General features: G+C 43.9%; 1 protein-coding gene across 1 annotated transcript in view; it reads right to left on the reverse strand.

Moving 5' to 3' along the window:
• Positions 1-14,826: 14,826 nt before the first annotated feature.
• The window catches only part of SLC44A5 (solute carrier family 44 member 5), a 47,142-nt gene continuing 45,019 nt past the window's right edge, over positions 14,827-16,949 (reverse strand). Inside the window, exon 21 of the mRNA XM_074151741.1 lies at positions 14,827-15,066. Within this exon, the coding sequence (XP_074007842.1) occupies positions 14,954-15,066 (113 nt within the window). The 3' untranslated portion in view covers positions 14,827-14,953. The remainder of the gene's footprint in view (positions 15,067-16,949) is intronic.

Below are 16,949 nucleotides of genomic sequence, written 5' to 3' on the forward strand. Positions count from 1 at the left end.
TGGTGCGGGGCTGAGGATGCTCCGGGGAAAAGGAGGGCAGTTCCAGATGCTGCTCCCGAGGGAGGCTGCTGCTGTAGCCTGGTTTCCAAGTGTGATCGCTTGTCATCTTCTCCTGGTTATGTGCTGGCTTGCGTTTGTGACTTTGAGCTCTTCTGACCCTGGGGCCATCCTTATTGCTCCTTGCTTTAGAAGTGTAACTGGGATGTTGCTGTGCTGAGGAATTCAGGGGCTCCCTTTAGAGGAGGAGAAAGCAGCAACAGCTACAGCAGGACCAGGTACTGTGCAGAGTCAGCACCTTTTAGACTGCACAGGTTCAATTTAAAATTGAAATGTGGCATGAAATTAGCATATGAAATAACTTGCTCTTAATCTCTCACTTAAAAGTGACCTGCCTGGAACAGAGACCAGGAAGAGCTCTGCTGCGCGGGTGCTTTGGCACATAACTGTTTGTGATGCATTCCCTCTGGTCCCAGCGTCTTTAGCCTGCGAGGTGGGACGATCATAAGGCACTTGCTCATAGGTTCAGTGCGACATATCTGAAGAAATCCAAAAATGGAACTCATGATGCAAACCGTATTTTGCATCAAGAGGTTCTCAAAGGAAGGAAAATCACTAAAGAAGCGAGTACTGTGAGAGGACTGGGTCTTGACTTCCATTCCTTCCCTGACCTTTCTAACCAATGCAGTTTGGGGCTGGCAGACACATTATCGTGTATTGGAACAAGTAACTACACTGCAAAATAAAACTTAAAATCTATTATTTTCAACCTGCTGTAGAAGGAGGGAGAAATCTACATGAAAAGTGTCCTCCTGGTGCAAACTTGACAGAATCTCTAGAGGACGTCTGTTTATTATTAAAGTTGGTAGTATCTCAGTTTGCAGAGTAAAGAAATACTCTAGTGCTACAGTATCATCAAGATATTTTAAAAATATTTAGAACTCTGCAATTAAATGAAATACTGGAATATAGATGTTTTGAAATTCCAGCTATTCACTAGAAATAGGGGTTTATGTTCATAAAAATAAATCTGAAAAGTACTCGGATGTTCTCTAGTCTGCTTTTCACCCCAAGGCACAATGAAATAGCTTAGCTACTGCTAGTGGAGATGTTTGACTAAGCTGTTCTTAAATGTCTCCAATAGTAGAAATTTTTAGACTCCAGAGGAAACGCCATTTTCTTAGGAGGAAAGAAAAACCACCACCCCCCCACCCCCACACACACCCCCGCCCACACCCCCATCCCCCCCAGTCTCCTCCCTGTCAAACAAATCTGATTAGTTCTAGTAATGCTGCCCCCCACACTCTGTTTGTGGCTTGGTGTTACCTTGTCTCCTGCTCACCATTCTCCAGAGGTTACTTTAACCCAGATAAGCAGCTTCTATTTTACCACACTGAATTTCACCCCGCTTCTTTCTTACTATTCTTAAAGTTTTCAAAATCAGTTTGAATTCCAGGTCTGAGCTCCTGGAATTCAGACAACTGCCTCGTTTGTGTTGTCAAAAGTTTGTTTGTGGATGGGTGTGGTGGTTTTTTTTGTTTTGGTTTGGGTTTTTTTTTTTTTTTTTTTTTGTGGTTGGACTTGATGATCTCAAAGGTCCCTTCCAACCATGAAGATTCTGTGATTAAAGAAAATAAACATCTGTCAGTTTAATTCTATGCATTATGGCTGTTGCTAGTTAACTTTTAACTCATGCTCATTCCAGGATTAAAAATTAAGCGACTAGCCTTGTCATACAAGTCACTAACAGCATGCTAGCCAAGCGTCTTCAAAAAATGAAAATAAATAACTTATAATTTGTTTAAACGAAGAGTAGAAAAAAAACCCTGAACTGGTTAATTTCTGAAAATCCACAGCTTAGTTACGTGTGGATGAGTCTCCAGAACAGTGACATCTAGAGATAGAGAGAGTACAAGATTAATAAGAAAAACACAAACTGCCTCTAGGTTGTTAATAAATTGCTTGACACTGAAGTATATGTTTGCACATTCCAACGCTCCTATTTCCTCTTTAAATAAAATGAATAGTTCCTGAAAACATACCAATCTGTTAACTCTCTATTTCACGTGTTCTTGGGTAGAAACGAGCGAAGAGGGCAGCGTGGCGGGCATCCCCTGCACTGCTCTCTGCTTTTACCCGCCTCTGGTACGCCGCAGCAGAGTGCAATTCTAACACCGACCTTCTGTGTCTTACGCAGCTCTCCTGGTTTCAAGCAGAATAGTTTTTCCTTTGAGCCATAAGAGGATGCATTTCCAGTTAGAGGTAAGGCTTTTGCCAATGCTCATCCCATTAAGAAATGCAGAGCCCAGAACATGGTCTCAGGAAGGGAAGGCTCACGCGGCCCCGCAGTTCCCAGAGGCTGGCAGAGCCGGGAACGCTGCAGGAACCCGGCCCGTGCCTCCATCATCCACCTACGTCTGAAAAATCAGATATGTTTGGGATTATGTCACTTCGAGCAATACAATCTCAAACTCTGGAGGTCTATATTTGTTATAAGACCACCACGTTAAAATTGCTTACAGATTTTTCCACCAGGTCTGGTAGTAATAACTGCAATACAACTGCATGATAGCCTTTTTCTCTCCTGGGGGGAAAAAACGTTACTGTAGACTGATACACCGTATAAACCGAAGTTAAAGACTTACTGAGTCATTCTTAGTTCTTCCATATATGCTAAAACAACTCCCTATCAAATGTTTTCTGCATTCTATTTTTCAAGAAATTATGCAGTATAAGTAGTCTCCAAGAGGAAAATAAATCTTAATTCTTACCTGCATTCATTCTCTATCCTGGCATCCGTCACTATCCTCAGCTGGCCCATCAATAACACTTAGTCTTTCTCATTCTCTTTAAGGGTGGTGATTTTATATTCCACATTTGATCCTGATTTAGGCAAACTCAAACTCTCAGAATTAAATGGCTTTAAATCTGATCTATGAAATGGATGCCAGGGAAGAAAAAAAAAAAAAAAGAAAAGAAAAAACCAACCTCTTAGTAGAGAAGCTTTTTCAATGTGCAAAATCTTCCTGGGGTACAGCAAACCTACCTGTTAGAGCTGCATCCTCCGCCATGGTGCGCTCTCCTTCACCTTCTCCAGCAACCCTTGAGAGGAACAAAATAAGTATTCACAAGGAAACAGCTGAAATAAGTATATTTCCTCAGCCCTAAAACTCAGCAGTTTCAGCCAACATTTCCATTAACAAACTAAACTATACCACGTGGTTGATCAGAGTAGCAATGGTCTGGAAGAGCTGCATATTTACAATTTGTTTTGAACCCCCTCTTTCTATTTTCCTGGTGCTGAGGGCAGCAACTCCTGCGTGCTTGCATTTATCCCAAGTTATCCAGAAATTGTGCTAAATGCGGTTCTGATATTTGACAGACTCCCCGGGACATTTCCATCTTAGGGAGCTGGATCAAAAATAAAAAGACAAAATTGAAAATCACTGCCTGTATGAAAAAGTATTTAAAACATTTAAATACAACTAGTGCTTTTTTTCTGTTTTGTTAATTTGAAAGTTATGCAACTCTTTAATGATTTAGACCATCTTCTGTTGTGACATAGTGTGTCTGTAGGCGGTGAAACCTTGAATAGAATCCAAGTTAAGCTATAAACCAAATATGTTACATGGCACATGACAAAGTGGCTTCTGTTTTCTGATCCAGGACTAGCAGAGTCTGATCCCTGCTTATGTCTAGGTGCAGGAACTGCTGCGGTGCTCGCTCTCCAGAGAAAGAGATTCTCTGGAAAGACATTCTTCGATACTTTACTTGGTTTTTTTTAGTATCTTTGTCTAAATTAACTGTTATGTTTTCACTATATTCGCTGGCTGTGACACACGTGCCCCGAGCTCCTCGCTGCTGGGCTGCCGAGGCTTCACTCTCACCTGCTGGGACACCCAGGAGACCTCCCAGTGCTGGTGGTTGTGTCTCCTGGTGACCCATTCTGCCACCAGCCGGTGCCTGGGGACACTCACTGCTCCGCTGGCACCAAACAGACCCTCTCAGGTAAAGCGTGGAGATCGACATTAGATTTTCATAAGCAACAGTAAAGCTAAAAGGCAGCTAATTTTGTATTGCATTGCTCTTCTGCAGCATTCAGCTCTTTTAGTGCTGGAAAATTATTATGGTAACCTGAAACATGAGGCAACTACACACCATCCAAATCCCAGCTTTTTCAGAGCTAAAAATGCAGACTTTCCTGGATGAAAATGCTATTTAGTATTGTTGTTCCATAACTAATGCCTTAGTGTATCTAAGAATAAAATGATTCGTCTTCTCCTACACAGTCAGCATTAAGTGTAAGGCAAAAAAAAGGATGATTATGTTGACAGATGCAGCAGGTCGTTTCCCATTGTTCCGTTGGTCCCTAGGCCGGTGAGGACGCTGGTGCCCTCACCGTTCCTCTTCACCTGGACCTGTTTTATTCTAAGTCTGTATTTTGCTAGATTAGCGGGAAGATTCAGAAGATACGTGACATCTTTGCTGTTTGAGAGAAGTGTTGGCTCTACCTCCTGAAACTTTGCTTAGTTCTGTCCTGCAGCTTAAGGGCCTTGTTGCAGAAGCAGAGAAGCTCCTCAACTCAGGCTTAGGAGCTCAGGGCTTAGGTCTTTGTTTCTAAGCTGCTGCGATGATCTCCATATAGTTCCTATGCATTTTACAAACAGGGCTCTGTGTATAAGGACAGCATCCAGAAATGGAATACATGCTCTTCCTGACGGATGCATCAAGGGGACCACATATTTGTTGAACTGCCCGGGAGTCCAGCCCGGCCATGCAGCTTCCCCGGCACAGCAAGGCTGGTAAAGGGCAGGAGGTTTCAACTGGAAATTTGCCCTAGAACCAAAAAAAAAAAAAATCCATTCTTTGTCTATTCAGAACGTCTTGGATTTGCAGGATAAATAGTCTGTCAGTTTTGTGGGTTTTTTCCTGGTAGTTTAAGTCTATGCAGGCTATCCTAATGTGCTCCCCTGACATGACGAATGTGGCAGTGATGTTAGAATCAGTGCTGACTCCTGACGCTGTCATCAAATGAGGTGACACAACAGAAGTCTTCTGAGGTCTCGCTTCTTCTCACCAGGCTGCTTGGTGCAACCTGGTACCTTGATCCCTCCCTCCTTGTTAAAAAACGGGTAAATCAATTTGATGAGGACAGCCACAGACAGTGTATTAATATTAAAGGTACTTCCAGTGTGAGAATCACAGCTTATTTCAGGAGTAGAATCAGGGCTAGGAGAAAAAAAAAATATCTCTAAGCTCTGTCTGGCACTACTACATGTCTGAAATCAGCTCACCCGGCCTCTGTCAGGCAGGATTCTGGCCTACCATTTTGAAAGGCTTGAACTCAGCAAAGCAAGCCATGAAAAATCTGTACAGAGAAACTTTTGAGAGTAAAGTTTGATAAATAGGTCAAAATAGAACAAGAACCAAGAAGGAAACAATACTACTTCTATGGGAGAAAAAAAAGAACACAACCCCAAACACAAAATAACTAACACAAAAAAAACCCCAAACCACAAAATGTAGTTTAAAAACTGAGCTATAAAGATGCACCTTTTCCTGATCCCGATCAGTGTTTCTCTCATTTTACATTAATGGAAATACGCGGGAAGTTTTGGTGAGTGCTGTGTGTGCAAAAAAGCAACTTCGGGGCACGGCTTTCGGCAGCGCCTGCTGGCGGGTGAAGCGTCCAATAGAACAAGGACAAGGATTTTGCTTCATTAGGACGTGCTGCCTGCTCCAGCCCAGCGCCGCTCCCACGGTGAGCGCTCTCATGTCAATATAGAATGTTCTTATGTGGGACAACTATTAATGCAACAATTAAGATGACAAAACGCTAGCCAAGCACGTAAGCGATGTAAGAGGGTATTTACATCCTCAGAAGGGACTGTGCCAGGCTGTGTTGGCAAACGGGTACAGAACGGGGTAGAATCTGTCCGGGAAAAAAAATCAAGGCATAGCTCAGACTAGTTTATTCTTTAGACAAAAGCTTAAAAACCATCATAATTTTATATATGTGTGTGTGTGTGTACTTTTCACTTGTCTTGTGCTTTAACATGTACTCATTTCATGTTACCTATAGCTGTGAAGCCCTTAAGTTCAGAAAACTTCAGAATAACGAAGTAAGGATTTACCCCTTTGGTATGAACAGCTGTCTGCAGGGCAAGGTAGGACGTGTGAGCTTCACAGCCGGTATCACGACCGGGACCAGCGGCGCTGCGTTTGACAGCTGGAGTAACCAAAACCAAAGTCACATGGTTGACTCTCCATCCGCCAGTTGTCTCCCTTCCAGCACTCATCTTTTCTCTTCAACTCCCTCTAATTTCTTTTTCCTCCACACCAATGAGCATCCAGCAAATCGACAGGAGTCCTGGGAAAAGGCTTCACAACTTCCTTTTCTGCCTGCAAACTGCACATTCCTCTCTGCACACAACTCCCCCCAGACTTCTCCCCACCCCTCTCATAAAAAGCTTTTCCCTGTTGGGCGCACACATGACTCTGTATCAGCTCGTTCGGACGTTCCTGACTTGGGGGGGCTTCTTAGTTGTGCTTTTTTTTTAAAAAAAATCCCTCCCACATCTCAACAGGAGCCAGTTCCCCCCCCCCCCCAAGAATGATCTAACAGCTGCCATCACAAACCACACCAATATTATTTCCCAAGTTGACCTCACAGGAAAAAGCTGTCTCCTGCTCCAAACCTCCTACAAAGTTTATTACCAAAATATGGTAAATCTAGAACAAGTAACAACACATCAGTATATAAAAAAGTTATGCATTTTTCTCATTTTAAAATTAAGCTATTGTATTTGAACGACAGCTACTCCATTAAAAAAGTCATACAATGAAATGTTTGGTTTGTTTTTTTTTTTTTAATGTGAGTTAGCAGGTCATCTGAGAAAGCTAAGCATAAAAATATCATTTAACTAGGATGTAAACTGCGATTTGCTGAATGCAGAAACAACTAACAGCCACATTTTTTACTATTTTCAGAAATAGCCAGCAGAAATACTAGCCTTGCTATAACATGGATACAGGCACTTAACCAAAGTACGACTTTTAAGACCAAAGTTCACAGAAACCTCACCTTTCTGTATGCATTTTGATCTTCGGTGCCTCTGCGGGAATTTGTAGAAGCTTGGTGGTGGGCTGAAATGCTCTGACGTGCTCCACAGGGGATGCTCAAACCTGCAGTTACCCCTTTCTTGCCATGACATCAGCTCAGAAAGAGTTGCCACCTCCGCACTCCAAGGGCCACTAACAATAAACTCACAAAGATAATATGTACTTTTTAAAGCACCGGCGACCAAGGACCACTACAGCCGAGTGTTACACTATGATTTGTTAAACTGTTTTGGACCTTTGTTAGTGTTCTCACAAAATAGCCCACTTGTGAGCTTTATCAAACCAAGAGGATGATGGTATTTAAGTACTTAGCACGTCTGCAAAAAACTGGAACTGCATAAACTTAAAAAAAAAGAAGTAGAATAAAAGCAAACAAGAAACTGCCCCTTTCAACATTATCATTTGGAGCAAATTAAGCACGCAACCTTCTCCTGGGACTGCTCCGATTCCCTTCCAAACTTGTGCTCTTTCAGACTGCAACAGAAAATAGATGACCCGCAGGGCCCAGCCAAACCAGCAGAAACGAGAACTCGGGACCCGATGAAATGGAAGTTGATTCAAGGCAGGAAATTGAGTTGGTCAGATGTGTTGAAAATGACGGCGAACAGAAACTACGTTATGAAGCTCTGTATAAAACAACCCCTTCCCCTCCCTCGCCGGGCCACCCGCGGACGGGCGCAGCTCCAAAGGAGCACATGCCCCTTCTCTGGAAGGAGACGCACCGACCGCGACGCCCGCCTCAGCGCCGCCCCGGCCGGCAGGCATCCGGCACCGCCCGGGGCTGAAGCAGGAAGGTTTCCATCCCGTACCGAGCGGCGGGCTCCGTCTGGTCACAGCGGGTCCGCCGGGTACCGCCGCAGCGGGGCTCCCAGCGCAGCGCCCCCGACCGCCCGGCCGAGAGCCACCGTGCCCGGGGGGGGAGCCGGGGCCGCCCCTCCTTCCCGGGCGGAGGCAGCGGGGCCGGAGGCGCTCTCCCGGGGGAGGGTGCGCAGCGGCGAGGGGCTGCCCGAGAGGAACCCCCCACCCCCCCCCCCCGGCTGCAGACACCGAGCGAGAGGGTGACCCGGCCGCCGCTCCCCAGCCAGGGCTGCGGGGAGACACGGCGGGGGTGTGCTTCCCCTGGGGCGGCCGGGAACAGCCAGCCCTGCCGAGGAGGTGGGAGCCCGGGAGAAGAGTGGGATCAGGCTGCTGGCACGCGAGAGGAGACGCAGGCGAGGTTATGGATGCATCTGGACGTGGATTAAAGCTTCTGTGGCACGCAGCCAGCGCTAGATTTAAATGTAATAGGAATGGCAAGAAAACCATGTGAGATATAAACCACACCAGTCTGAAAACACATTTAAAAGGAGGCAAGAAAGCAATTTTGTTAGTGAGCCTGAAATTTTCTGAAGGAGGACAGTACAACTAATAGCTGCAGTCAGTTCCAACAAACCATGTGTGTTAACAGGAGATACTGATGTAGTTTAAAAAAAAATAATCCAGATTTAATTAAAATAACTATGTACATATGAGACACATAGTAAAGGTCCTCCATGCTCCGAAAGCCCCTTACAATAACTTCTATATTACAAATGTTGTCTTCCAGCGTCTGGGCACGCTATTGTAGATCCTGCAGGGCTCTACACGATCACCTGAATTCAAACAATGGGACTGTCCTTTAGCGTACACGGTGCTTCGCCACTGCCGCCCTTGTTCATTGCAACGGTCGGAGCTGCGCCTTACAGCGGCGCTTTAGGGAACAAGGAGCATGCAGGCTTCCTGTGCCAAATTTGCGTCTGATCAAATGTTAAAAAACAAACGTATGTTTTCACGAGGATTTACAGTAAAACAGTGGTGTCTCTTAGCTCTCCCAAGCAACTGCTCTCCACCAGGCTCGTGCCTCCGCCTGTGCCGCGCGGCCCCGGTCAGCCCAGCGGGGACCCCCGTGTCCCCCTGACGGTCCCTTTCACAGCTCACGCTTCACTCTTCTTGGGTTGAAATTTCCCACATGTGAAGCGTCCCGGCTGAGCCATTCTCTTCCCTGGAGGCATCTGCCTTGTCACACCTTTACGTTGTCACCCAGTCCCACGGCACAGGCAGGCGGTGGCTCGGGGCAGAGCTGTGCGGGTGCCGCTGCCCGCGGCCGCTGAGCCACGACCCGGCTGACGGGGCAACGCAAACCCACCAATGCAAACGACATTTAACGCTCCCCAGGAACTAGCGTCCTGTGGTGTGAGCCTAGTCCCCTGACCGTTTTCCTTAAATAATATATGCTGCAACTCTGAATCTAAAGCTGCTGCCTGCCCCGTCAGCTCGAGCGCATGGATTTGCTGTTCGGCCACTGGATCCCAGCCTCCAGCCCTGCGGTCCCCACTGAGGCAGTCCCAGATGCTGTCTCCTCCCACCGCCGTGGCCACCCTGCCCGACATGACACCCACGCCCAGAGCCGTCGGTGTCACAGCTTTTTGGGCTAACTCAACAGCTTTATATCGAGATTTCGTTGCAGCCATCACTGAATGCCAGAAGCATCCTCAAACAAGGCTCCCCACATCTGGAACAACTCATAGCACACACCACCTTCGCTATCGACCTCCAGCCCAAACTCTCCCTTGTCCTGCCCCCACGGAACTGCTCCAGAGCTGAAACCCACCCGCACCTCTGGAAAGCTTTTGCACTGGTTTTAGTTGTTTTGGTGGTTTTTTCCCCCCCATCAGCCATTGAGACCTACCGCAGGCAGTCGCAGCCCCCGACTTGCTGCACGGGCCACTGGCCAGACCAGGACTCTGGCCCACTCCTGCCCCAGCCGCGGTTTCGGCATTTCCCGGGGAAGCCGAGTCAACCCAGGGCGTGCAGTGTGAGCGCTCTGTGACTTCCCACACAGACAGGAGAAAAAGCCATGGCTTCTAGCGAGTCTCCTAAAACCAAAACGAGATTTCTACTGAATTCCAAGGTGTGAATTTGGCTGGTTTAAAATACACCTTGTCGGGTATAAGAAGATCTCAAAACAGGTTCAGTCAAAACCCCCATGTGTTATTATTACATTCAATTATGCTTATTATTACATTTATTATTTGTGACGGCCTACCCTCTACTGCCCGGGTGGGGGGGGATCCCAGCCGCAGCCGCCTCTCGGCACAGACACACGCACCCGCTTTGGTATCGAAATCTTTATTAGAACAATCCCCAAGAGCTGCAAAACAGTGAAGTAACAACAAAATTAAATATTAAACACTTTAGTTATCAAAGATATTTAAACAATATGTTCCTATTTCTGCATAGCAGAAGCAAACAGTTTTTAGAGCTCAAACGGTCGTGCTCATGTTAATTTGGTTTTGGCAAGACAATAATATAACCTTAATAATCACATTAATGAAACAGTAACCTCCCTTCCATTTCTTAAACCTTTAAGAGCCTTTTTTGTGATTTTAGAATTCATTATTTGGGACAAATACATGTGGACTTTTTGTAGCATAGGGTAACAGACAATTTTAATATTAGTAGCACTAGTGTTACTTAAACATGAAGAACCAGTTATCTTTCTAATTTGATTACAGCGCAGTACAAATTACATATTACCTCAAAAATCATTGCCTGTATCAAAAGTTAAAAAATTTAGAATAATGTATAAAACACTTCCAGAATAGCAAATTATCAGTCTTGAAATGAAGAATGAACTTTATGCTGATGAACATGCAAACAGATGTATTACAGTAATATACCATGTTATTTGCTAGCCTTTTTCCTTCTGTTTTAAGTAGCAAGAGCCCCGTTTTCCCTCAGTTACACAGGTACAGTAAGTGCGATCACTGTCACTGAAAGCAGAACAGGCCGTACGCAGAAGTTCACTACGCCATAACTTAAAGCCATAAAAAAAAATCTACTACTAAAAATGGAACAGTCTTGCATTGCTTTCATTTAATTATTTGCAACACCACAATCGTCACGTTTTCCCCCGGAGCACACAGGTGACTTTCAACATCTGACAACAGGGAAATGGTGTGCGCTGCGTTACGCGGGTCGAACACATCCGACATACAATTCATTTTACATCAGCTGATCTGAAATGAAGAGTGCAGCTTTTCCTATCTAGCCTTTTCTGTTTTATACTCTACATGGTGTGAACAAACTTCAAAGCATAAGCCAGGTACACTAGCAGCCAGTAAGGCACTTTGTCAGGCGGACACGGCTGTCCAGGCGGAGCAAAGGGTCAAAGGGAGACATTCTACGTTTCTGGAAACAGTCAGTTTATTCTTCGTCATCACTTCTCTGACAACCCATCTTTTAGAAGAATACTTACTGACTGTCCCAGCATCAGCTTGACATTGCATCCGCCAAAATCTTTTTTCCTGTTCTACAGCAGGACACGCAACAGTAAAATATTTCACACTTCTAAATCCCAGTGTTTAAAAGACTATTCAGCATCCATCAGTTGCTGAATAATACTTGGGAAAAAACCCAACCCTCAGCGTAAGAAATGATCCCATCTCTCTTTTTTCTCTGTTGTGTTTTTGGGGTCACTCTTTTTTTCTTTCCTTTTTTTTTGTTTGGTTTTTTTTTTCGTTTGTTTGTTTTTTTACAAAATTTGAAGGCTCGACATTAAAACTTTGGTCTAAAACATGTAAATGAAAGCCATCCATTAACATGCCGTAGGGACACACCATGAATCCAAGCAGAACAAACCAAAGGTGACGCATTGTGATAGCGGGTTTCTGCCGTTTCTGGGTTTCTACATCCTGCGCGTTCGGGATCCTCTACAGAGTTCCTTCCGTCAGGAAAAGGGTCTCTCCGCAGAGCCCCCCTGCCCTCCCAACCTTCAGCTCCAGCATCCCCTCACTGCCCCCGCAACAGCCTCCGGTCCCTCGTCCCGCCTGTCCCCGGGCTGCGCCGCGAGGGAGGGGTGGGAGTCTCCTCCCCAGCCCCGCGGGCTCAGCAGCAAAGCACATGCGACGTGTCAGACGTTGCCGCGTGTGCCGCTCTCTACAGCGAAGAATGGAATTTTAAATTTTATACTAAACCAAGCAACACAGTAAATGTCCAAATTCATAAACGCTGCTACTCTGGTGTAAGTCTGCAGACTCCGACCAGCAGGATGAGTTAGGAACCATTACAGCAAGTTAGTCCTAAAATCTTTTAAGTTATTCTTTCCCAAGTAAATACTTGCATTAATTTCTACTTAATTCATTAATAGCAATTTTTTTTTGAAAAGCCAATTTTAATAGTAAATCATTTTGATCTATTTGTTCAATTTATTGATTACAAACTCTACATGGTATTGCTTCGTATTTTCACAGTTCTCATAATTATGTCATTAAGAAAATGGCTTTTAAATTTTCTTCTCAGAAATGATGATCACTTACATTCTAAATAATTTCACAAAATAGCGAGTGGAGCAAATTTATACATATATATATTTACTGTATATAAATAATAATACAATTTAAAACTTTCACTTTTAGAAATTCCTTTAGTAAATGCATAGGTTTGTTACAAAAGTCTTCTAATCAAATAACTGTATACTAGTTCTATTATGTGTTATTCCTAGTAAACTCTATGGATACATTCATATGATAAAAAAGCACGCTGTACTCAGAAATACACTTTTTCAGTTGAGCTCCCAGAAAGACACTCAAGTCCAGTAGAAATATTGATTACTTAATGCAGTTTCTTTAGCTGCAAATAATCACACAGTAGTATTAAAAAGAAAGAAAAAGAAAAAAAAAGCTTTAGCACAGGGACTGTAATCAGACCAGCAGCTTTTTTGATCACAGAATGGTGACACAAACCCCCCAAAGTTACTGACGTAACTCTCAGAAGAGATTAGGGTAACGAGGGGGCTGTATGTTCAGTGCCATGCCCATAATGCGAAGGATGACAACGATGAAATACTTCATCAGCCAAGAGTCTGAATTCTTCTGAAGGTGGGTTTCTCAGCCCTTTCTGAAAGTCAGGTTTCATCTGGGGTATCTCAAGAGGGGTCCATCAAACTGTACGCCCTTATTTCACATTATTTGGGTTCTAAACTGAACCGCTCCTTTCTGCCTCAGGGAAGGGGCTGCAGGGCCAGCTGGGTCACAGTGTCCCTGTCACCTCCACCTCAGCTCCCAGGGCTTTGAGATCCCACCACGACCATGACGGCAAGCGTGAGGGTGGTAACCCCTTGTGCACCAAGGTGACCCCAAACCCGTGACCTCTGCAGTACAATCACCACAAACTGGAGCCACAAGTTAGAGAGCAAAATCACTTTGGGATGTGGATCGCCAGTAAATTTTCCTCAGAAACTTGCATTGAAATCACCCAGAAAATAATTTGCCTTTCTCTTTGTGACAGCTACGGACTCCCGGGGCCAGGAGGGTATCTCCAGGTGCCGAGCTCCTGCAGCAGCCTGGCAGAGGGATGGCACGTGCCGCTCCTGGGAAGCGGGCAGTCACCGAACACCTCCCTCCGTGTGGTGGAACCCACAAACACCAGGGGCAGGCCTCAGTACGGTTGGGTCCTTGGGCATCCACGAGACTAATAAATTACAACCTTTTTAGCTCAGCTCACGGCAGACCAGACATGAGAATTACTCCGGTGTAAGAGTTTCCCCATGAGCAGAGCTGCTCCTAACCTCAGCGACAGCGCTGCTATCGGGAGCAAAACCAAACAGAAAGTTAATGTGGTTTCTACCAACAGATTCTGTACTAATGACCAGGCAAATTCAATAATCAAAAAGCAAACTAAATCGTTAGGAGCATCTTTCCGTAGCTAAATCCTGTATCATGAGAAGACTCGTTCAATGTCTTAACACCTTTCTGTGTGAGCCACTGGGAGCCTGGAGACCTGCAGAAAGAACAGAGCTGGCCCCCAGACCCACATGGCCACTACCATGGCTCGCTAAGAAGCCCTTCCGAGCTCGGAGCAGCATCCCTTGTGCACACGTATGGCCAAGACTTTCTTCAAGGAAAAAAAGACTGCATTTGGTTTTCCTTTCAATGAAGCTCAAGTTCCTCGTAACGTAGAACACAATCAGAGACTCGTTAGAGACAGGGGGATATTAACACAAGTGCATCTCGCTTAGACATCAGCTAAAAACAATACATTCACCATCTTGTACCAGATGAAACCTCATTTGTGTGAGCCACAAATCACTTCAAGTGCAGTGGGACCTTCTCTCAGTTACATCATCTTTTAAGCACAACTCACAGAAAACGTCACTTTAAGCGGAATCAACTATTGTCTTCTCAGACCACCTTCTTTGGGACCTGCAGGTACCACCATTTCTTAAAAGACGCAGTTGTGGATGTGATTAAAATATCACTACATTTTTAAGTGTAGGGAATCATTAATGCATGTATAATCACAGTTTAAATAGCTGTGAACCAGCTTGTACAAAAAAATACAATCATAGCACCATATTTACAAATTTAGTACCATCTCCTGGTTAACTAGAGAGTCTCAAACTATCTTTTTTATGGCTAATTAGGTTATATGTTAGTGCTTTCAAAAAATCGTCTGAATTTCTTTTACAAATATACACTTATAAAAAGAAACATTATCAAAACTGCTGTCATCTAAGACAGCAACTTGTGTTACAAAAGTTATTAAAACATCATTATAGGCTTAAAAAAGCTTCAAATTTACATTTTCCTTTTCATAGGCACTCTATAAACTAAAACGTGGCCTGTTTTCACAGCTGTTAGTTTAAGCATTTAAACTAGTTAAATGTTACCAATGTTGGTCATTTTTTTTAGATATAAGCAAAATGAAAAAAGAATCACCCATTAACCAGAAGCATCATTTACAGTTTTTTACTTTTGCCTACTTTATACACGTTTTGCTTAAAAGTGACGCTGATCTGACGTTGAGGTTTAGTATGTTATCCCACTGCCTTCTTAGGGCTTAGTTCCTTCTTCCCCAGAATTCGGTGAAGGCTAGCTGACATGAAGTAGGGTTTTGCTGTAGATCCATCATTTCTTTCCAGGTCTTCACCTGAATTTACAGCAAAAGCAGCCAAAAGAGCAAACAGCAGTACAGACATGCAGAGAATTGAAGAAAGGAGAGAGAGCAAAAGACCCAACATTAAAAAACAAATCTCAGCCAAGGCAATTTAGCTGCATTGTTAAGTTGATGAAGGACATTATAAAATTTCTATTTCCTCAAACCAGAAGAGATTCTACACAAAGCAGAGACACAAACATCTAGCCATTTTTAAATGACAACAATATATCCTTTTTATTCTCCAGTTCTCTGGTTTGGCAATACAGGTGGAAATTTTCAGAAACGCTCATGCCTCTACCAAAACCTGGCATTTTGAATACTTCTTGCTAAAAAAGGTGTCCCAAAGAGAGCTGTGGATTTAAGCACTTTTTAAAACTGGACCATTTTTCACTACCTCAGATAAAGATCTTTTGAAATCTTGATGCCACAAGCGCACAATGTTCTATATGATCTCCTGCTGCCCATTACTGAAAGGAAGCATGGGAAGCAAAACAGAATATGAATTTAAAATGATGAGGCAGACGTATCACTTTTTTTCCTACAGAAGGTCATGACTAAATCACGGCTCTGGGTTCAGCCCAGTGTTTGTACCCTGCAGCAGTCACAGTCCCGTGAACAATTTCACACCGATGGGGAAGCTGGGGGGGTGCCAAGAAGTGCGGTCATTGCAGCCCCAACCCTGCCGAGGCGGAGCTGCTCTGCAAAGCCAAACTGAGAGCACTCGACACAAGGAATGGCCAAAGAGCTTGGAGGAAGCAAATCTTCACGTATCTCCAGGGCAGTATTTGCCACGTGGTTTTAGAATAAATTAAAAAGAACATCTGTTAATTTTTGAATGGACCAACTTCCTACATGTTATGAGTTGGATCAATTTCCCTTTCATTCTAAGTAACAGTATTTATTTATGGTTTAGCTTATTTCTTGGAGTGTTTTTAGTGCTATGTCTTTCAGTGATCATCTTTGTTTAGAACCAAAGTCCATAACGTGAGATAAATAGGACATAGCTCTCAACTAGACATCCATTTTCAGTTTTCTGACCAATTTTGTTCCTGTGATTTTTTGTCAACCTGGTATTTCAAGAGTCACTGCTAACCTCAGTTCCTAGGCAAGCAGGGTTAAAAAGGTGAGTGTTTAAAGGAAAGAAAGAATTTATGCTATTGTAAGAGGAGGAGAATCAGTATTGCCATGTTTATCTTGCCCCAGTGCACCCCGCCGTGCACATGATAGATCAAGCCTATGACTATTTCAGTATTCCCTCACTATTATCAAATAATTCACCAGCTGCTAGAACAATCCCTGTCATGTAACTTCTACTTGGACCTACCAGAATAACTTTCATTATACAAAAATTGTATCTTTATTTCTTTAATTCAGTGAATCTAACAGAACGCATTTTGTAGTAAGTACATCATCTTCTTATAATCATGTCCTAATTTGAGGCCAACAGATTTCTGTTGTGATTCCAGTATTCTCCGACTGGGGCATGGTGAACAGCAGCCCCTTCGAGAGTGCCCATGATGGCCTGCCACTGAGGGGTTCAAGGGACAGATAGTTTTTTAAATGGTATTTTACACAAATTTGAAGGTAATTCACCATAATACTTTGTTCAGGGCTACTGAGCTGAAAACAAAGGACCACCTATATACTAAAGAATAACTTTGTTGTTAACAGGAGGTTTGAGTGAATCATTGCTCTACAGGGCTCTTTACAAACTGTTAATCTGAAAAACAAAAGCCAGATACCCTCATGAGCCATAAAGCTACCTTCCATTACCTAAACTAATTAAATTTGAATACTGAAACACTTCGGCACTGAAGAATGCATCAAGAAGCCAGTCTGAAAAGCAGCAGCAGTTTGTTTTTCACACAGTCTGC

The sequence above is a fragment of the Numenius arquata genome, chromosome 8 (assembly GCF_964106895.1).
Source record: "Numenius arquata chromosome 8, bNumArq3.hap1.1, whole genome shotgun sequence".
NCBI lineage: Eukaryota > Metazoa > Chordata > Aves > Charadriiformes > Scolopacidae > Numenius > Numenius arquata.